Source organism: Mustela erminea, chromosome 5 (genome assembly GCF_009829155.1).
Source record: "Mustela erminea isolate mMusErm1 chromosome 5, mMusErm1.Pri, whole genome shotgun sequence".
NCBI lineage: Eukaryota > Metazoa > Chordata > Mammalia > Carnivora > Mustelidae > Mustela > Mustela erminea.
Genome location: NC_045618.1, coordinates 134,183,475 through 134,205,535, shown reverse-complemented (window position 1 = coordinate 134,205,535; position 22,061 = coordinate 134,183,475). Strand labels below are relative to the sequence as shown.

General features: G+C 50.2%; 1 protein-coding gene across 4 annotated transcripts in view; it reads right to left on the bottom strand.

Annotated features, from left to right (window-relative positions):
- Window positions 1-22,061, bottom strand: part of DPF3 (double PHD fingers 3) — a 258,847-nt gene that overhangs the window by 68,473 nt on the left and 168,313 nt on the right. For all 4 annotated transcript variants that reach the window (XR_004286165.1, XM_032345049.1, XM_032345048.1 and 1 more), the window contains exon 7: window positions 11,127-11,264. Coding sequence is in view for 3 of the 4 variants with exons in the window: in XM_032345049.1 (XP_032200940.1) it covers window positions 11,127-11,264 (138 nt within the window). In the remaining variant the exon portion in view is untranslated. The remainder of the gene's footprint in view (window positions 1-11,126; window positions 11,265-22,061) is intronic.

The window sequence follows — 22,061 nt, the reverse complement described above, 5'->3', positions numbered from 1 at the left end:
TCGCCACAGTCCGTGGTGTTCAGGACGACATGAGAAACAATGGGCTGAAGTGGCAGAGAGTCCTGCAGAAAAGCTGGGAGCCGAGCCTGTCGGACAAAGACACAGGAGGAGGAGCGGGCTTCTCTGAAGAGGCCTCGGGCCCCAGGGTGGAGTGCCTGCCTGGCTAGAGGCAGAAGAATATGCTAGGGGACACTGTAAGGTCCCTTTCTGGCCTATGATTCGATGATTCTAATGGGGCGAAGGAAGAATCAGAAAAGTGACGTCTTCTAAACCCAGAGGGAGCTCAGCCTCACTTCACTGTGTCACATGCGTGGCTGTGTCTCTCTCCCTGTCTGCCGCCAGCTCGCTGAGGGCAGGAGCAGTGTCCTTAATGGCGGAATCCCCAGCACCCGGCACCGTGGCCGACGCCGTGCTGGCCAGCAAACACTTCAGGAAAGGCTGGACAATCTTCACAGAGGCGCTTTGGACAAAGCAAACATTGAGGCAAAGGGAAGTCAAAGACTAGGAGTCGAGTGGGTGTCCAGTGTCCCCCGAGGACCAAGTGACCATTCTAAGGCACTGACAGCATCAGTCCTGTTCATCACAGGGACAGAAAGAGGGAGCAGCAGAAGTCGCCATCAGAGAGAAGAAAGCTGTGGTGGAGAAAGCCAGTGCGCCTTCCCTCCCTCAGGAATCCTCTCTCTGAGACATTTCTTGGAAAACCAGGATGGAGGGAGTTAAGAATTCCCAGACTGGGTTGGCTTCGGAGCCCCTTGAGCCCCATGCTCGAGGGCCTCTCACCAGGAACCCCACAGAGCTGGAGAGAGAACAGCCTGTCTTACTATGTGTCTGAGGGGCTGCAGAATCTTCAGACAAGTTTAAAGGTGGTGCCAGCCACCCCACTCATCCTTGTATCTACTTCTTTTCTTCCATTTTTGTGGAGTCCAAACCTCACACCATTAGACACACACTTGAGAACACTGACTCCTAAACGCTGTGCCGTGACAACAGAAGACACGTCTGCTCACATCGATGTCTCTACTCGGTTAGAGCTGCGAGTTGCCGGGAGTTTGGACAGCACATCCCCGATTCTGGGCCGAGGTGGTCACGTGACCCATTGGCCATGTCCTTTGTGCTCCAGCCACCCCCCCCCCCCACCCGCTGGCAACTTTGGGATTGTCACCGAGGCTTCAGAGAAGTGAGGAAAAAAAACAAGCAGAGCTGATGACTTTTTGCAGGGCTGATTAGGGAAAGCACGAGAAGATATTTCAATTTTCCAGTGGAAGGTCATGTGGGCCAGTTCATGCCCTGGCGTAGCAACTTGTTATTGCCACCAAATGAGTTAGGGGGAAAGGAGCAACGTTTAATCTGAGAGTAACTATGTCAATGGGGCTCTGAATGAAGTGGAGTCATTCCCCTTAGAGAATTGCAGGACATCTCCGCGTTTTAGAGCACCATAAGCCTCATCCGTATAAGTTGTCAGGATATTATTACTGTGATATTAGAATTCAGCAAGCCCCTCGGTCTCTTGTTCAGCCTCGCCTCTCTCCACGCCTCCTCACCACCACCTCCAGACTCGGCCACGTCAACCCCAGCAGCCCACAATGGTGAGCATTTTCTAGGTCCTTCGGACTGAAAAGCAGTCCTCGAGAAAATGAAAAGGATATGACTAGTGTCAGGTCTGAGGATTAGGACAGAGTCAAGAGTCAAGAGACCACAGAGCAGAAGGGCAGCCCAGCCCAGGAATGAGGGCCCAGATGGGGGACACACCCGGAAAGCAAGCCAGGAAGCCGCTGCTGAGAGCCACAGACACGTCATTTGCCATCCTAGGACAGAACTTTAGGAAAAGAGTGAAAACCAAGTCTATCCCCTGGTTCTCACAGTGCAACCTTGTTCCTGGTCAGTCTTCTTAATTCGGTGAATCCACAAGAAAAAAGAAAAAAAACTAAACATCAGTCTCCAAAAACTGGATTTCTCTAAGGCAGTGGTTCACCTGGGAACTTGTTAAAAATGCAAATTCTAGGTCCCTCCGCAGACCTACCAAGTCCAAACTCCTGTAGGAGGACCGAGCAGTCTCTGTGCTAAGGAACAGGTGATTCTGATGGGCTCAAGCTTAAGAATCACTGCTCTATGACCACACGCATGTCCCATACGTGTTCTGTTCATGCTGTGCTTTATATGAATTGACTTATTGAATCTTCACGTAGCCCCGTGAGATAGACGCATCAATGTTCTGATTTTACATAGATGACTCTCATGGCACAAAGAAGCAAGGCAGTCTTGGGTCACGTGTCAGCAAGTGGCTACGTTGGCTCCCAGGCCCACCAGCTACTACCCTGCCCTGGCCTCAGAAGCCACACACCTGAGGGAAGTCAAGTTAGGGTGGATGGCAGGCCTCAGGGCTTCTCAAATGTGAGTGCTGTGCAAACAAAACAGGTAGGCTTCTCACTAAAATTCAGACTAGGATTCATTGGTCTGGCTTAGAGCCGAAGACTCCACATTTCGTATAAGCTCCCCCACTGGGTAGCCAACCGTGAAGGTTTGCCTGGCACTGGGGGGTTCCCAGGGCACAGGACTTTCAGTCTGTAACTGGGAATGTCCTGGGCAAACCTGGAGGAGTTGGCCATCTGGGTCCCAGCGGATGTTGAAGCTGCTGATCTCACTTTGAGAAGAAATAACACAGACCCGCAAGGTGAAAAGTTTGGATCGTATTTAAATGCATTATAAGTTCTGAAAGTGGAGTATAGCATAATCTATTTTATGTTTTAAAAAAGACCTGTGGCACCTGGGGCGCGGGGGCTTGGTCAGTTGAGCTTCTGACTCTTGCTCACGATCTCACGGTTGTGAGTTCAAGCCCTGCATTGGGCTCTGGGCTGGGTGTGGAGCCTACTTAAAAAATATACCTTTAAATAAATATACCTTTAAATAAAAATAAATAAAAAGACCGCTTTGGCCAATCCATGGAGTAAAAACAGGCTAAAAGACCAAGAAAGAAGTTGCAGGGATTCCAAGCAGGATCTGGTGGAGGCCAGGAGATGAAGATAGGAAGACGGCCTTGGAGTCTATTTTGGAGGGGAAGCTGATACAGGTAGTGAAGGAAAATAAAGCCAAGGATGAATCCTAGGCTTCACTTTGGGCACAGCATTATTGTTTGTAAAGAACAAGGTCAGAAAGAGAAATATACGAGAGCGAAGACAGGAAAGACTGTGAGAGACACAAATGGAAGACGCAGAAAAATTACTGAACTACGCGATGTACGGTTTTTTTTTTTCCTAGAGTGAGATTCATTTACAAATTAAAATCTTGGGCAGAATTGGTAATGGGGGGCGTTTCACATAAACCACAAACAGCTAAAGTTAGTTTTGAAGATTAAACATGCTTACCATGGACTAGATTGCATCTCCCCCAAAATGCATATGTTGAAACCCTACCCCTCCGGGTGATGGTATTAGGAGGTGATTAGGTTTAGATGAGGTCATGAGGACGGAAAGAATAGTGCCCTTATATGAAAAGACACCAGAGAGCTCACTTCTCTCTATCATCCCGTATCAAGGAAAAGCCATGCGAAGACACGGCAAGAAGGTGGTCATCTTCAACCCAAGAGGAGAGCCCTCACTGAACACAGACACAGCAGCACTTTCATATTGGACTTCCAGTCTTCAAGATTGTAAGAAATAAATTCCTATTGTTTAAGGCATTTAGTCTCTGGTATTCTGCTAGGCAATCCAAGAGAAGTGTCCATTAATACATTTGTTTCTTTTGAAAAGCCACTGTGCGCTATGATGCACTCCACAGTTGGCCTACAGGTGAAAATTAAGAGATACCACTAGGACAAAGATCCCATCTTTAAGATTAGGAGCCATCACTTAAGGCTCCAATGTCCTGACTTAATTGAATGGTGTCCAACTCAAGTACATTCACATCTCAGCTTCCCATCCTGCTAACCATGTAACTTGGGGCAAGCAATGCCACCTTTCCAAGCCTCAGTCCCAGCACATGCTTCATGGGCTGTGAACTTTATACGAGACAATATGTGCAGAGTGCCCGGCACCTAGTAAAGCTTCTGTCCTTTCTTCTCCTCTTTCTTCTCTTATGTGAAATAATTTTATTTCTGATAAAGGCAGGGGGTGGGGGGAATCAAAGGCCTAAAGACACTTCCCAAGAAGTGACACATGATGGGAGAATTCACATTCATGCTTCACGTCTATACGCACATCGGCTGGAGCCCGTGTGCCTTGGTGTCCTCTAGGGGACACAGCACCCACCTTCCTTATGGGGCTGCTGCGAAGAGGGAATGAGAGGAATGTGGCCCGCCTAGCGCAGTGTCTGTCTGACACATTCAAGGAATGTCAGGAAGTATTACTGTCGTGGTCGTTACTCAGAACGTGAAACTCTTCGGTCCAGAATCTTCTAGGTAATTGGGCCAAAATGTGAGAGAAATCAAAGAGGATCCCGGGAAGGTAAGGGGAATGGGGAAATGGGATAATAAATATGGGGATGCTTCAATGGTTCGCCTCAGCCCCACACTTTCTCCTGCTGGGTTTCCTACATCCATCTTACTTCCCCAATTAAACCAGAAATTGTCCTAGGGTTAAGACCATGTGCTATGTTTTTTTTCGTTTTTTTAAAGATTTTATTTATTTATTTGACAGAGAGAAATCACAAGTAGGCAGAGAGGCAGGCAGAGAGAGAGAGAGGAGGAAGCAGGCTCCCTGCCGAGCAGAGAGCCCGATGCGGGACTCGATCCCGGGACCCCGAGATCATGACCTGAGCCGAAGGCAGCGGCTTAACCCACTGAGCCACCCAGGTGCCCTGCTATGTTTTTTTAAAGGCCCATTTATACCTAGTCCCTCCCACACATGGCCACATGTACAGTAAGTGCTCAGTAAATACCCATGTTTCGCCTGTGTGGGACTGCTGTCCTCCATCTATGGTTTCACAAAAGATGCGCCACAGCTGGGCCGGGCTCTGGTAGTTACGCCTGATGCCAGTGAGACCCCCCATAGGCATCACACAGCCACAGCCCAGCCCTGATTCAGATTAGCCATCTGTGGTCATAGACATGCTCTGTTGATCCGAACGGCACAGAGACAGGATATCAGCATTCGCAGTGGGCAGGCAAGGTGCCAAACGCCCACATCGTCTCACTGAAGACCAGCACAACCTCAGGAGGTCAGTATGGTTACTCTCTCCATCTTATAGATGACGCAACAAAGGAGCAAAGAAGTGTGAGTGACTGACCGACCCGCCATCACACAGGCACAAGATGGCAGCGTGGCAAGGATGGAATTCAGACTCTGGCCTGGCCAATTCCATGGCCATTCTCCCAGCCAAAAGCCCTGAAAAATTAACTCCAACTCTATCCTCAAGGCCAGAGGGAGCCTTCAGGTTGCTCTTTGCTTGCTTCATAATCTATAACTCTATAGTTAAATAATAATTCACCTGAAGAACACCTGTGGTTAGATTCCAAATTCATTCTTCAGGAAGTGAGAAGCAGCTCGCTTCTCCAGACAGAGCCCTGTGTCTGAATTTTCTTCTCTCTCCCCTGGAACAAAGCCTGAATTTCCTGAGTCAAGGTTGGTAAGTGGTGGATTGTGTGTGCTTTATGGTTTCTCAGGCACCTTCAGAGTGATCCAAAATCCTTAAGCTTGTGTCAAAGGCAATTTTCACTCTCTCTCCTAAAGCTCTCTTGGTTGCCCCCGGGCCATATGCTAGAGGACAGAGATGTCAGGAGACTAACGTCTGTTAGATCTTTCCCATCAGTGTAGCAATGACATCATATGCTGCTTTTAGGTAATTTGCACATTATCAGACTAATTTTCAGATTATCTAATCAGCCGACATTACCCTTAATCAACTCAGCTCTCCTCTTCCAGTCCTGCAGAGTACAATATGCCCTCCAAAGGCATGCGAGTGTGGGGCCTTCTCTTCTTTAGATACCGAAAGTCTACCTATGTGCCAGGCACACCATCACTGGGCAGAAGACAAGACACCTCTTGGGACCCAGGACAACCCAACTTCCATTCCAGGGACCTGAGACACAGGCTTGACATAAATTTTATAGATCCATGTTTTTAAAATCACTTCCCTCTTAGGAGCTCCAAGTATGTTATTCAGGACATTTTCTACTCGTTTACACTATCAGGTAAAAGAGATATACCATGGGACAATTAATACTATATCAAACAACTTTCTTTATAAATCATTTGTCCTTGCCTTCTAGTAATTGCTACTGTGGCTCTCCTTTGCACACAGGATGCCAGCTACACAGCCTGGCATAGAAGATGCTTCCAATGGCGGCTCCTGCTCACTTTCCCACCATTCTTCCAATGCTACCGTCAGACCCAACTACAATCCCGTGTCTGGGGCATTGTGCTATTTCATACCTCCCTGCCTTTGCCCCTACCTGGGAAGCCCTCTCCCTCCTGGGAAGTTCCTCTTGAATCTTCCAGAGCTAACATGAATGTCCCCTCCTGAGTGAAGTCTTCGCAAATCCCCAGTGCAGTGGTTCTCCAGCTTCTGCGTGCCCCAGAGTGCCCAGTAAAATACTGGGCACCCCCACCCTCAGAGTCTCTGTTTCAGGTCTGGTGGAATCAAGAATCTGCATTTCCAACAAGTTCCCCAGGGATTCTGACGTCACACTGGGAGCATGGCTGCCCTAAGGGGTACAAAGTGTACCGTGCCCTTGAGCCCTTGGCCCTTCACTATTCTAGACACACTCCATTACATTCTCCTTCTCAGGACAGAGATTAAGACAGTATCTAGAACAAGGATATGAAGCCAGTGGATGGATGGATAGATGGATGGACAGACGGATGCATGTATTAGACTGAATTTATTTACACAGCTTTTCCATTGGTACAGGACCTCATCAGTGCTCACACCCACCCCACCCCCCAGAAAACTACCTTGAAATCATCACTTTAGTAGATTCCCATTGTGCGTGGAAGAAAAAAGGAAGTTCAAGAAGAGTTGCGGCATGGTGAGCGTGGGTCAAAGAGTTCGGAATTCTGATCCAGTTCTCTCTGCTACGCTGGTCCCCCAGGACTGTATACCAAAGTGGCATTTCAGAATTCACAAGAGGATGGTTCTGAGTGGGCCGCCTGGGTAGCTCAGTCGGTTAATCAGCGTCTGACTCTTGATTTCGGCTCAGGTCCTAATCTCAAGATCATGCAATTGAGCCCCACGCTGGGCTCTGTGCTCAGGGGGAAGTCTGCTGGAGATTCTCTCCCTCTTCTTGTCCCTCACCTGCTGTCCCTCCCCCTGCTCACTCACGGACGCTCTCTTTCTCTCTCTCTCTAAAATAAATAAATAGGGGCATCTGCATGGCTCAGTTGGTTAAGTGTCTGCCTTAGGCTCAAGTCATGATCCCAGGGTCCCGGGATCAAGCCCCATGGGCTCCCTGATCAGCCGCGAGTCTGCTTCTCCTTCCCTCCCCCATTCGTGCTTACTTGCTCTCTCTCTCTCAAATAAATAAAATCTTTGACAAATAAATAAATCATTAGCGAGAGAGAGAGAGAGAGAGAGAATGCTTCTGAGTGGCACCACATGGAGTCCTAACTTGCCCCAGTCCCCCCCCTCCATACACACATAGACTACGTAGTCTACGTGTGTGTACCGGTACACACACACACATACACACACACACGCAGAGTGATTTCATTTGTACAACGCAAACACAGGTGCTCAGAGAACTGCAAGAAGGAAGAAGAATCTGACCTCACACAGGGAGAGAGGGGAAGGGTGACGGCTTAGGTAAAGAAGACCCCATCAGAAAAGTACTGTCCCCCCCCAAGGTGAAGGTCGGAGCTCCAAGCATCCCAGCGCTGCCTAGAGTGGAGACAGAGAGTCAAGGGCATGAAGGTAAGGGGACAAACCTACAGAAGGGACAAGAAGGGTGTCCTCAGGAGACAATGAGCAGCGACGAGAGAACATGGGTGGGAGGGGCCATGGCTTGCTGAGCCCGTGGCCTGGGGCGGCCTGGGGCGGCCTGGGGCTGGGCGGGGAGGGAGGTCAGAGCTGGCTCCCGCAGTCCGCTCTGCCTGAAAGCAGCAGCAGGCACAGGCATGAGCTTCGGCTTGGCTGGAGGCACAGTCGGGGGGTGCGGCCAGGGACGGCAGGCAGACCAAAGTCAGAAGGTCTCTCCTGCTGCAGGTGGTGCGAGCACAGATGCCCGAGCCGCGGAAAACTCCTGAGTCGGTAGGGCTGCTTCTCCCGGGGGCCTGCGTGGGCTCACCAGCAGCTGGGCCACCCTGCGGCTCTGCTAAAGAGGGAGAAGTCAGCATTCCCACATTGTCGGCGTCCAGAACTTTTCCTGGGGGAAACTGCAGATCAGCCTCTTGGATGAAGCTCTCCTGCCTCCCTCCCCCAGCCCAGAAGCCTTGCCAAGGAAGGATCACAAAGCTGGGACCTTCGAGGCTGCAGAGCTGTCACGTTCAATTCACCACACGGCCCCAGTGGCATTTAGGGGCAGGATGGATGGGAGCCCACCCCCACCCCAAACAGTGGGAGCAGCTAATGACTGGGTATTAATGATGCCGGCAATTAGCGCTCACGAGAAAATGGTTGGGGGGCCGCTCACCAGGGGAATGTGGGAGGGAATGGAGCAGACATTCGGAGCAGCAGACAGATGGGTGGCGTGCACGGTGGAGAGAACCTGGGAAGAGCTTCTGTCTCTTAGATTTGTTCAGAGAAATTGGGCAAGAGGGAAGGAATGGCTTCTGTGGCCCCGGGGGCCTTCCTGCCACACCCTCCTTGCTAGCAAAATTGGAGTTAATCACAGAGTTCTCAGAGGCCTTGTGAGCAGATGTTGTTAAAAAGATGTTTGTGAAGGTTCTGGAACTTTCCTCGTGTAAGGAGGCCCCAGATGAACCCAGGGACAGCTATTGCTTTTTATGCAGCTCAAAACCCTGGGGTAGTCCGTTGAGGCTTTTTGAAGAATTCAGTTTGTCACCAGCAGGTGAGAGGGGAAAGGGAGAGGACTCGCTGCCTGACTCAGGGCGCATCTCCACCCAGGAGGAAGACACACACCATTTCCTGACTAAGCAAGGCCATCTGGCCTCACGGTGAAGACATGAGGAGACAGAAGACGCTGAGTCACGAGCGTCCCCAAGGAGATCCTGGTAGACAGAGGGAAATGGGCCAGCGCACACCCCAGAAGTCAAGAGCCAGGGGGTGTGGGTGCAGGTGTGGGGGAGCCAGCGGGGATGTCTGAGGAAGAGATTTCCTTGATCCGCTTCAGGCTCGCAGCGTACCTGCGGGACCACGAGGAACCTTCCTCTGCTGTGGCCATCGTGGTGCACACACACAAAAGAGACACAGACAAAAGAGAAGCATTCCAGACCCTACTGCATGAGTAAAGCACAACACAGGGACCAAATGGCTTGACATTTGAGAAGAGATGTAAAGAAGATAAGCCAGCACTGGGGGGACTGGGAAATAATACCGGGTTAACAGATACTTCAGAGAGAGCAACCGTGGCTAATAAATACTTTCCAGATAGCAACCCAAAGCAAAAGAGATCATTCTCGGCCTCCTTTGCCAGAAGAGACAATAGGTACGCCTAGGCCCCTTAGATCAGAGAAGGGATAAGAGGAGAAACAGGAACGCAAATGCCAGCTGCCCCGTACATCTTCCTTTCTGAAAGGCTCAACCACGGGGACCTCTCCCCAGGGAGGAGAGAGAGATCGAGAGAGAGAGAGAGCTCAGCACGACTCAGACACTGGCACGGGGAGGTGGGCCAGACGCCCCTGTCCTGCTTCCCAGGTTCTGTCCAGATGATAAGAGCAGGCAAGGAAATCAGGGTCTGTCACATGAAAGGCTTGAACCCTGTGAGTGAGTAGGAATTAAAGAAGGTATGTGGGCTGAACTGGGTCCCCCCAAAAATGTGTATGTTGAAGCCCCAACCCCAGGCCTCAGGACGTGACTCTTCTGGGATAAGGCCTTTAAAGAGGTGATTGGGTTATGGTGGGTATCCTTCTAAGTCACTGGTATCCTTCCAAGAGGAGACCTGGGCACACAGAGAGACAGCAGGGGTGCGTGATCACAGACGGACCACCGTGCGAAGACGCAGAGAGAGGGCGGACGCCTACCACTCCGCGACAGAGGCCTCTGAGGGGACCGCCCCCAATGACACATTGGTCTGGGTCTTGCAGCCTCCAGAAGAACAAGAAAAGAAATCTCTGGTCTTTAAGCCACCCAGTCTGTGGTATTTTGTTATGGCAGCCTGAGCACCCTAATTCAGAAGGCGACGTCACAAGGAGAAAGGAGGGTGGGGTTAGGCAACACCGACCCTAATCCCAAGAAAGGTCTTGGCCAGAGTATGGTAATTATTTCAAAGATCCAATGAGTAGCCGATGGACATCCGTTGACTCAGCTGATGGACTAAAATGCGCAGAAGCTCCCCCCAGACCCTAGAGTCTGATCGCTTTCATTACACCGCATCGTTCGCCTGAAGAATACCTACCACAAAATCTTGTGAACAAAATAAAAAAATAGAGGGCATGTCCACAGTTATTCTTCACCTAATGATCTTAAAATGACCCACACCTCGAAACAAGCTCTTTAGACTCCATCATGCCACCCCATTTTGAGTTTTTGACAAGTGCACTCATCACGCTTGCTGAGGGAATGTTCGAGTGAAAAGCATGGAGGCTCAAGGGCCGTATATCTAAGGCAGGAGAGCCCTGAACCAAAACTGTGACCCCCTATAACAGCCAAGGCGACAGATCCAGAATATTCTACAGCTCAAGGTGGCCAAGGCAACATTTGAAATATCCATCTGAATTGACATGCCAAAAGGCTATGCCCAAGTCAGGTCAGCCCCTGTGAATGGAGCTTCTAGAGCTGAGGGAAGGAGAGAAACAGGTCTGGCATTGAACAACAGCCAGATAACTGGCTTCCCCTCTGCTTAACACTCACCTCCCTTCCTCTGGGAACAGAACTGGGGTCACCACCTGGCCCAGCTCACTCTAAGCCTGGGGCTCAGAGGACCCACGGGGAAGCTGGGGTTACATTAAAAGAGCCAAGTCACCACAGGACATTGAAACCAACCCACGGGCCACCAAAGATGCCAGAGGTGAAAAGAACACTCTCTCGCCCTGCCCACCCACTTCATCACTGCCCCAACCCAACGACTGGAAACTCACGTCTGTGGTTCTCATTTCTGTGGTTGGGCGGGGACCGGGTCTCCTGGTCCTGAGCTTCATCCCCCTCCTCGCTGGCCAGGTGAGTGTGCGCGTAGTGGTAGCTAAGTCCTGGCCGGTTCTTGTAGCGCTTGCCACAGACTAGACAGGGAGAGAGAAGAGGGAAAAAGCAAAGATGAGCAACCTCTGCAGTCACTGCCCGCATTCTCCCAGGAAGTGACTCTCATCCGTCTGCCCCAGAGCTGCGCTTCCCTTGCGGGGAAGTGTCTCCCACTCTTGGACAGAGCCAACACCCCAGCACGGGCCCTGGATCAGAAAAACCAGAAAAGTAAAGGATGGAAGTTGAACTCTGCAAGAGCTCCTTTCCTGTCCCTGGGCAAGTCACTTACCCTCTCTGGGCCTCAGTTTTTGTAGAGGGAAAATGGGAATAATGATAGTATTTAACTCATAGTATTGCTGGGTTGAGTTCATCTCTGTGCAGAACACTTGTAACAGTGTGTGGCACGTGGTAAGGGTGATGATGATTACAACTTTGAGGGCAAAGGGCACTGGCAGTCCATCCAGTCCAACATCCCATGGCAGAGGTGAGCCAAGTGAGGCCCAGCAAGCCTAAGTGATTTGCCTGGGAACACACAGCTAATTGAGGCAGAGTCACTAGAACTCAGGTCTCCCGGATCCCCATGCAGTGCTCCTTCCCCACCACATGGTGGTTAATTCTGTATAAAGTACAAAAGCTGATACAGATAATATTTTTGATGTATCACATGGTGATCCATGCTAGAAAAACACATCCCTCTTCTGCCATGAAAACCATGAAGCCAAGCCATCACTGGTAGATGTGGCAACCAAAAGCTTGTGCCCTTGGTGCCCCAGGAAGCCTCTGGTACCCAAAAATCTAGGAATGTGTCCTCACGAACATGACCTCTCACGTGGACAGTATGAGACAAGGACACCCGACCGCATAAATACGGCTTTGTTGGGGCACAGAAGAAGAAAGGGGCAGTTCCATTGGTTGGCTGCCCAGTACCTCAGAAGCAGAAGAAGCCCAGCTACATGGCTGAAGACCAGACGACCCCCACTGTCAATGAAGTTGGATTTAGTGCTTCACAATTTAGAATGATACGTGTGGCTAATTATTATTCTTTACCAAATTTAAGTATTTCCTCTTATCCCTGTGTTGAGTTTTATTACAGGAAAATCTGATCAGCCTTTCAGTATCTACTAGTGTATGACTCTCCTTCCGTTTGTTGGTATGGTGAATTATGTTGATTTCCTAATGTTTCTTCTTCTTGGGCCATTCCTATATTCCTCGAATGCTCTCTGTTGGGCGAAAGTACATTATCCACTTCATAAACTGCTGCATTCTGTTTTCCAATCTTGTGTTCTGGATCTATACTCAGATCTGAGATGGAGCTAGAATTTTTGACCTATCTTCTACTACATTTCGATTTTATGGTTATATCGACTTCCAAAAATGAATTGAGGCAAATTGCTGTGTGAAACTGGACAAGCTATGTAGCCTCTCTGTGCCTTTTTTCGTATCTGGAAATGATGATAGTACTACTTACCTTGAAGGGTTGTAGATATTTGTATCTCACTCAGTACCCTGCACATAACAGATGCTGATTAATGTTGAAGAGGGGCGAGGGGCCAGGGTGAGGGGCTTCAGCTTAGCCTGAAGTGCCAAGTGCTAAGTGTTGGGCCCTCCTGAAAGAGGGACTTTGACCCTGACCTCAAACAGTGGAATTTAACAATTGGTTGGACTTTCTTAATAAGGTCAGAGTCTGAAATTCAAGTTGGTGACCCAGTGGCTCTAAGTTCAAGTCCTACAATTGGTTACTTACATTCTCTTCCTCTTTCCCTCTCTCTCTCTCTCTCTCTCTCTCTAGTAAATATATCAAAAAAATAAAACGGCACTCCACATCTCAATTCCATTTGACTGGGGAAATGGGACCTAAAGAGGCCCCCAAGGCACACTCTGGGCCTGTTTGTGGCTTCTTCTATTTAACCTCTGCAACGATCTGAGGTCAGTAAACAGCAAATCGTGGGGTCATCGGCTATAAATCCACTTAGTAACAAAGCGTAAATGTTTATTAAGAATCAGGACCGTCGGGGCGCCTGGGTGGCTCAGTAGGTTAAAGCCTCTGCCTTTGGCTCAGGTCATGATCTCAGGGTCCTGGGATCAAGCCCCACATCAGGCTCTCTGCTGCTTTCTCCTCTCTCTCTGCCTGCTTCTCTGCCTATTTGTGATCTCTGTCTGTTAAATAAATAAAATCTTAAAAAAAAAAAAAAAAAGAATCAGGACCATCATCAGGGTGCCTGGGTGACTCAGTGGATTGAGCCTCTGCCTTCAGCTCAGGTCATGATCTCAGGGTCCTGGGATCGAGTCCCGCATCCGGCTCTCTGCTCCATGGGGAGCCTGGTTCTCCCCCTCTCTGTCTGCCTGCCTCTCTGACTACTTGTGATCTCTCTGTCAAATAAATAAATAAAATCTTAAAAAAAAAAAAGAAAAGAAAAAAAGAAATGGCTGAGAATTGCTTTTAAAAAAAGAATCAGGACAGTCATCTCAGTATTTCCATAAGGACGCCTCCGCTGACTCCGGAAACCAGTCTGCAGACCTCCCTACTACCAACTCCACAGCATTCCGTTTGCGCCATTTTGTCATGTCAATTGCCACCATCTTCCTTAATCACAGAATTCCAGGGTCTTAAAAGTCATGTGGTCTCACTCATCACATTGTTTTATTCCCACTAATGCTCGATGCCTGGGACAATTCCACGGATCAGGGAATCCCAATCCACCCAAACAGGCGTTTCTTCTTTGATGTCCTTAAATCCTAGTTACATCTGTACCAGAGGACTTCTCTTAAGGACAGTTTCTTGCCAGTTTCGGCTTAATAACAACTCCACATCTTGTGTTGCCATGCACATATCATGGCCTCAGAACACATCCATTGACCAACTGATGAATGAACACAGAAATACTTTGTGGGAAAGCCGGGAGATGGCGGGGGTGGGGGGAGGGAAGCATGTAGAATCTGATCCATCTATCCACATTAATCTCATAGTAATAGGTCTTTAAACCTACAAAACCAAACCCAAGCAAAAAGCTTCCCACATCTCCTTCCCCAACACCATAGAGAGTAATTATTTTTAAAGCAAATCCTTGTGCTAGAAAAGAGATTCCTGAAGAGTGGTCCCCAGACCAGCACCATCAGCGTCACCTGCGAAGAGCTTAGAGATGCATGTTCTTGGGCTCCTGCTCACATCTATCGAATCGGAAGCTCCGGGGATGGGGTCAGAAATCTCTGTTTTAACAAGCCCTCCAGGTGATTCTCCTGCACACTACAGTCTAAGAACCGCTCTGCTAGAAGAATGAATAGATTTGGGCTTGACTCTGCTCACCCTGGTGCACCTGCCCTTTGGGATGGTGGAAGTGGCCGGTGGGGACAGTGAGACTCATGCTCGGTCATTAGAGGAAACAGAAGCAGACAGTACAGGGAGGTCATGGAAACCAGACCTCTTACCCATCACCCCCCTACACAGAACTACAGAGCTCTCCTGATGGAGCTGCCTTTTTTTACCACCTGTTTGTCCCATCTTATTCCTTCATCATCAGGTCTTCAAGAAAACATGTATTTAACACCTCATATGTGCCCAGCCCCATGACGTGACAGAGCAAAGGAGCAAGGAAGCCGGGCAAGACTTTGTCCGTAAAATGAGGAGCCAGGGAAGGATTGTAGCCTGAGGACTGACTTATTCAGATTTACATTTTAGAAATCCTATTTAAGACTATAGCGCAGAAGACGGATTTGAAGGTGGCAAGAGGCTATTTTAGTTTTCTATGTGTGAACAATGAGGATTTCAGGATGGGAGAGGGGTTAAAGAGAAGGAGTCTGGTGGCAAGGGGTGGGTACGAGCAGGGAGAAAGAACCGAGAATGACAGTAACTTTGTCTTCCTGGCCATGCCCCATCCAGCCCCAGCTTAGCTCTCTAGCCTCGCCTGACACCACATTCTACAACCTTCTCTGCCCTTCTGCCCCATTGTCTTTCTACTCTATAAACATCTTTTTTTCTACCACAGAGCCTTTGCACAAGCTCTTCCCATGGCCCACAATGGTCCCCAGCCCTAGTATGCCTAATTAACACTTCATCATTCTTCAGATATCAATTCAAATGTCCTTCTCCAGGGAAGTCTCTCCAATCAAAATTAGGACCCCAGTTTGTTACCTTCCTAGGACAAATCATGGATCACTATGTGTGCCCCCCACCAGCAGCAAGCATGGCAGCCCCTGTGTCTTTGCACACTGCTGCATCCCCAGTGACCAGCATGGGGAAGCGCACAGCCAGCACGCGAGGTCAGTTACGGGAAACAACAAAAACACTACAGAGCAATAGGCCTAAGGATGAGGAGGAAAACCAGATTTAAAGAAGAAAGAGGATGAGTTCAGTCTGGGGTTGCCCTGCACACCCTGAGCTTAGGAAAGAGACGCGGATGTGGGAGGTTGAAAGGGCGGCAGGGGGAGTTAGGAGATGGTGGAGAGAGAGGAAAAATGTGGACAGAGGACAGAACTCAGAAAACACCAGTATCTTAAGAATGGAGATCAAGAGTATACTTAACACGATAAGCACTGCATAAAATATATAGAATCGTTGAATCACCACATTGTACACCTGAAACTAGTATTAAAGGTAGTAAATTATACTGGGATATAAATTATACTGGAATTTTTCAAAAAAAAATTTTTTTTAAAAGAGGTAGGATTTCCAGATGACAGGACCAAGGACACAAACCGTCACGGCCACGGTGAACAGCTATTGACTGTGTACCAAGTGTGAGACGGGTTCTCTTGTTTCCAGTCAATTTGCTCACGGCAACCCAAGTCCCCATTTTACAGAAGAGAAGCCGGCAGAGTCAGGAGAATGCCAGATGCCTGAGAAGGGACAAGATAAACAGAGACTAGAAAGAGATCCATGGAGGTGACAGGAGGCCATCTTCATGAGAAGGGAATCCACGACCTCCAGGAGGACAAGATAAGACTTCAGAGGCCTAGGGTGCTCCCGGAAACGAGGAAGTGGTGACAGGGCTGACAGACCACTCCTGCCACCAGTGAGGCTGGGTGGTGGATGGGAATGGGGGTCGGGCAGGCTGAGTGGGCCTCGTTTTTTAACAGGGCACACCCTGGAGCAGGCTCACAGGCTAACAGGAAGGAGGCGGGAGGGAGTTTAAAAGGCAGGGTTAGGAGGAATTGGAGATAATACAGCAAGATGTCTGACCCCAAAATAAAGCTTCTAACCCAAGTACCAGGCCTTTGAATGACTTCCTCCCAGGGACAAAAGATTTCTAAGATTTATCTTGGTGGAATTGTACCTGGATCAGACTGCTACGTTTTGATGGAAAGAAATGCCTTAGAAATCCTACTTTGACTGGATTGGAAGCAAAGGAAAACCCAGTGCTATTTAATGATACCTCCCTGCCACACCGAACACAGACCGGCCAGCTTCACAGGCATGAGACCTGTGCCTTCAGACCGGGTCCATGCTCAGAAGGACCCCACGCTTGGCCTAAGGCTTTGCTGTCACCATCTTGAAATTCTGAACACATATTGAATAAAGGGTCCCTCATCGTCATTTTGCACTGGGCCCCATAAATTGTGTATCTGGTCTTGGAAACCTGCTGGGGCTGGGGTCAGAGATCAGGGAATAAGTTACTCAAAACAAAGAACCTGACAGCGCCGACAGGCAGGTGCTGCCTCATGGAACACAGACCCCAAGCAGCCCTGAGCTGGGAGTAAAACGCTCTCTGCAGTAACCTTGAAAATCTGGCCCAGGCATGCCTGGGCCACCCTTCAGAGAGGCAGCTTCTGGCTGGTGAGTAACGGGGTAGGCTGGGTCTGAGCTGCTGGGACTCAAAGCCCTGTCACGTCTGCTACCAACCACCTGTGTGATCTGGGCTGAGTTGCTAAACCTCTCTGTGCCTCCGCATCCTCTGGAGACAACAGGAATGATCACCACAGCACATCTGCCTCACTTCATCTGAGGCGCCTCTCTGTGAAAGAAACACATTTAAAACAGTGCCTAGGGGCGTCTGGGTGGTTCAGTTGGTTAAGTGGCTGCCTTCGGCTCAGGTCATGATCCCAGGATTCTGGGATGGAGCCCCGCATCGGGCTCTCTGCTCAGCAGGGTGCCCACTTCTCTCCCTCCACTGCTCTGCTTACTTGTGCTCTCTCTCTATCTCTCTGTCAAATAAATATATAAATCTTTTTTTAAAATAAATTTTAAAAAAATGAAACAGTGCCTGGCTGGTCGGGAGGGGCAGCCATTGTCCGCTATTATCAGCTTCACGGCCATCAAAGCAAAGGGAATAAACCCAAAAGGGGAGGGGGTAGCTAGTCATCTCTCCTCTGCAGATGGGGGCGAGGGAGTCGCCAGAAAAAGAGGGTGGGGAAAGTACACTGAAAATAAAGTCTTAGAACCATCTGCTCTCCCTTTATCACGTCAGCAGCCTCACTCTGGAATTCTCCGCCGTGCAGAATCCCACCGAGCCCCAGGACTGCTGAAGCGTTCAGAGACGGCTGCGCCCCATCTTCCTACCGCAGTCTCTGTCCCCTCCCCGGAGCCCTCTCCTTTGTGTCCTGGCCCTCTGAAGCCATCACCCCAGGGACCGGTCAAGCCCGGTCCAGGCACAGCCCGAGGCCCTTCTTTTCACCTTGGCAAGCGTGCACCTGGATTTGTGTTCCTGGCACGGCGCTCGGAGGGGACCGGCTGTGACAGTAAGGAAGGTCCAGCTTGCCTTCCTCTCTCTCCTTCCCCTGGGGCGCATCCATCTGTCAAGTTGCAGAAATAGTGTTTGCCCACTTCCCCATCCAGGGGCCGGATTCTCCAGGTAGCACCTCCCGCCTGGAGTTATGAATACCTTCAGTGTTGCCCCAGAATACCTACAGCGCCCTCCTCCCCGCTCCAAGCCCACCCCGCTGGCGCCCTGTCTGGGGGAGCAGGGTGCAGGGAGGCGGCGGTGGCGGAGGAGGAGGGCGGGGAATCAGGGGCAGTTTGTGCGAACAAAGCCGGCTGCCGCAGACAGCAGAATCCTTCCTGCAGGGGAGAAGCAGCCGCCTTCCCCACTGATAACTTAATGACTCTGGCACATTTTCATCAGCCCAACTTGGAGCACGCAGTGGGTATCTGAGCCAGTGGTTTCCGAGAGACTGAAAGCAATTACAGGATGAGCGTCCAACGACAAAGCCTGGGCCTTGGGAGTCACCGGGCTGCATCTCATTCCCAGTTCTGCCCCGTGGCACTTTTCACACGACCCGAGGATGCTACTTCCCTCTCTCTGCAGCTCCACTTCCTCAGTCTGTAAAATCGACCCAGCAGTGCCTGTCGGCGGCCGAGGCCTCCAGACCGTCACACTTACAGACTGCGAGGCAGGCACACGGTCCCGCGCAGGAGTTCATAGCGGCCCACAAGATAAGGATTGTCGGCCCCACTTTACAGATGGGGAAACTGAGTCTGAGGGCGTTGAAGCAACTCCCTCAAGGGCAGGGCAGGATTTGAACTCAGGTCTGCCTGGCTTTGAAGCACACGACTGAACAATGTGCTATCCTCCACCGGGACGCCCCTGCCACTGCCTGGAGCTGACCTCCATGGCCCCTCGCCCTCTGTCTCTGGTTTGGCTGGCGGGAGGCACGGACAGAAGAATGGCAGGTGAGAAGAGGAAGATGGGAGATCTTCCACATTCCTTTGTGCCCTGCCCTCCCTGCTTGGGCAGCGTGCTGGCACGGGCACCATCCACCCTCCCTCGTCCTGGGCACCGTGTGTCCTCCCCCTGCCCGTTGGCACCTTCCCCCTCTCCCTGCCGGCACTTGCTATCGGGCCCGCATCTCCTTCATCGTCCTGTCAGCCGCTGCTCATCCCTTCAGCCCTTCTGAGTAGAATCCTATGTCCCACTGGGCCCAGGACGGATACACAAGGAGGCCCATCTGACAAGGGAATCATACCCTGCCAGACTGGGTCATAGACATTTGGGGCTCCCCATGCCTTCCTGACTTCTCTCCGCAGAACCATGTGGGGGAGGGAGGAACGCCCGCAACCAGTCCCCCGGGTAGGGAAAAGCCCCAGTGAGGAAAGCCCTGCGGGACTCAGCGTGGGATAAAACTCGGAGGCTACTTCAAAAAGCCACCAGGGCAGACTTGCTCATGGTGGGGTATTAATCCCTACGACTATTTCTAATGCCTAGGCCTTAAAGAGCCAACGATGGCTCCACGGACCCAAATGAGGAGGGGAGCCCAGGTCCTGCAGTGTCTGAGCATCAAGAGGCCCCCCCTTGGACAAGTCCCAGTGGGCTCTTCCTCCTGGTCCAGATGTCCAAGGCCCAGACACGTTGGGTGGCCTTTGGGAGGCCGGGGATCTGGTCCTGGCTCTCCTACTCACTAGCTATGCACCTGTGGACAAACCCCATACTTCTCTGGGCCTTGGTTTCCCCAACTGTAAAACAGGACAGCTGAATCAAATGATCTCAAAGTCCTTTGATTCTAGCACTTGGTGATTCTCTGTTTTCTCTGGGCTCTCTGAGGCCTGTATGCCTCAGCAACTAGTCCCTGGACCCCGAGAGAAAACCAGTGTCAGCTCTCGGCCTTAGGACCCACCCAGGGCAGCCTACATCCCTATCCCCATCCCCCAACTAACCCAGGTCGGCAGCTGCCTTCCTGTGGCTTCGTTTCTTCTTCCAGGCCACCTTGGTGCTTCTTTGAAACGGAGTTCTTCCGGATAGAAGCACAGCGGGAATGGAATAAGGGTGGGATGTAACATCCTGATTTTTCAAAGCCACATTCCTTGGGCCCTGGCACGGACCCATGTATTAGGAATGAGCCCAGAGACAGGATCTATCAAATGCCAGTGATCCGCAAGTCCTGTGTCTTCAATGAGGGAGGCCATTCTGCTTATTTCAGGAATTTGCTGTATACTGAATGTGACTCTGGTTTTTAAAAAACAGGAAGAATGGAGACAAGCAACAAGCCTTCCATTTCTAAATACTATATAACCCGATTTCAGATCCCCAGCAGAGAATGCAGAAACTCCCAAAACCAAAGCATTAAGTGTGTTAGTGGGACTCTTCCCTGCCTCGCTGAGAAGCAGGGTAGCAGAACTCTATGAACTCTGGGATCTGCCTGCTTGCGGCAGGTAACTGGCTGGGCGACCTTGGGCAAGTTACTTAATCTCTCCAAACCTTGGTTTCCTAGTCTGGAAAATGGGGCTGATCACAGTTCACATCTCACCTGGGTGTTAGGAGAAGTGAAAGAGCTCATCCTTGGGAAGTACTCAACACAGTGACGGCCTTATGCCCACTCAACGTAAGGCGTGCCTGCTAGCTTCTCTGGTCCCTGACGCCTCCAGCAGGCAGGGCACAGAACAGAACTGGGGACCCAAGCTCTACTTTCCTAACTTGGCATTTAAAAAAATAAATAAATTGGGAGCCTGGGTGGCTCAGTGGTTTAAGCCGCTGCCTTCGGCTCAGGTCATGATCTCAGCGTCCTGGGATCGGGTCCCGCATCGGGCTCTCTGCTCCGCGGAGAGCCTGCTTCCCTCTCTCTCTCTCTGCCTGCCTCTCCATCTACTTGTGATTTCTCTCTGTCATATAAATAAATTAAAAAAATCTTTAAATAAATAAATAAATAAATAAATAAATATTTATTGAGCACAACTATGAACCAGACAGTGAGCTGTTTTTGCACACAGTCTCATTTAACCCTCTGGGAAACCCTCTAAGGTTAATCTTATTGTGCTCACTTGACACAAAAAGAAAGCAAAGCTCAGAGAGGTTTGGGGATTTGCCCAAGGTCACAGCCAGGAAGGGATGTAGCAAAGATTCAAATCCTGGAGTTCTGACTCAAGAACCGCCTCCTGGGGTCCCCTTGCAGAGACCGTATCTTCAGCCCTTATTCTGGTGTGTCCTACCCTGGCACGTCCTTAATCTACTTAAAGGACAAAATATAATTCTGTTTTTAATCATGCATTTAAAATTACCTAAATAATAAATGTAAATGTCAACATTTTCGGGGAAAATAAACAAAGAAATGTTAAAAAAAATAAAAATTAGACTTGCTACCATAAAGTATGGCAGCTCCCAGACCTGGAAATGTGGCTAGGGTGCTCTCCCTCAGGCTCTCCACAGGAACATCTGCCATCAACTCTGCCTCAGATGCAGATGGGGCTTTATTTGGGAGTCCCGACCTACCCGGTGTGTCCCACTGGCCTTTCCCTGAGGTAGACCCCCCATCCACCTACAGCATCCACATAAGTGCCTTGCTTCCTTTGGGGAACCAAATGCCCATTAGCATGTGGTGAATATTGCTGCCTGGATGTCCTACTAGTTCCACATACTCCTGTGTCCGTTTCCTCATTCCCCAAAATTAACTTCTTCTCTAGAATATTCCAGTTAAGCCTCCTCATGTCTTCATGACCCAAGCTCAAGACTCCGATAGCTCCTCCCTCTCGCTTGGACCCCACATCCCATTCTGCAGGATTTTCACTCATCAAGTCTCTCCTGTTGGCCCCATCTACTTTGCCCTTGCTGTCATCACCATCCAGACTTCACATCTTCTCCTATCTCCTTCTCAGCCCTCAGGCTGTAGGCTCTCTGCCCTGAATACACCTTTCCAGAACACACCTTTCTGGGATCATCATGTTCAAAAGTGATGATGCAGGCCCACCTCTAAGCAAATCAGCCTGCCATTCCCAGTACCCTTGTCCCATGCTGAACCCCCCAAGTCTTCCTACCCCAGTGCTCTGTTCTGGCCAAGCTGGTCTCTCCCCATCCTGCTCTGTGCATCCCACACTCCTGCACATTTCGGGAGCAACCACTGTGCTAGGGCTGGGATGCAGGGTGAATGTAGCATACCTCCTGCCCTCCAGAGGCTCACAGTCCAACCCAAAGAATTGA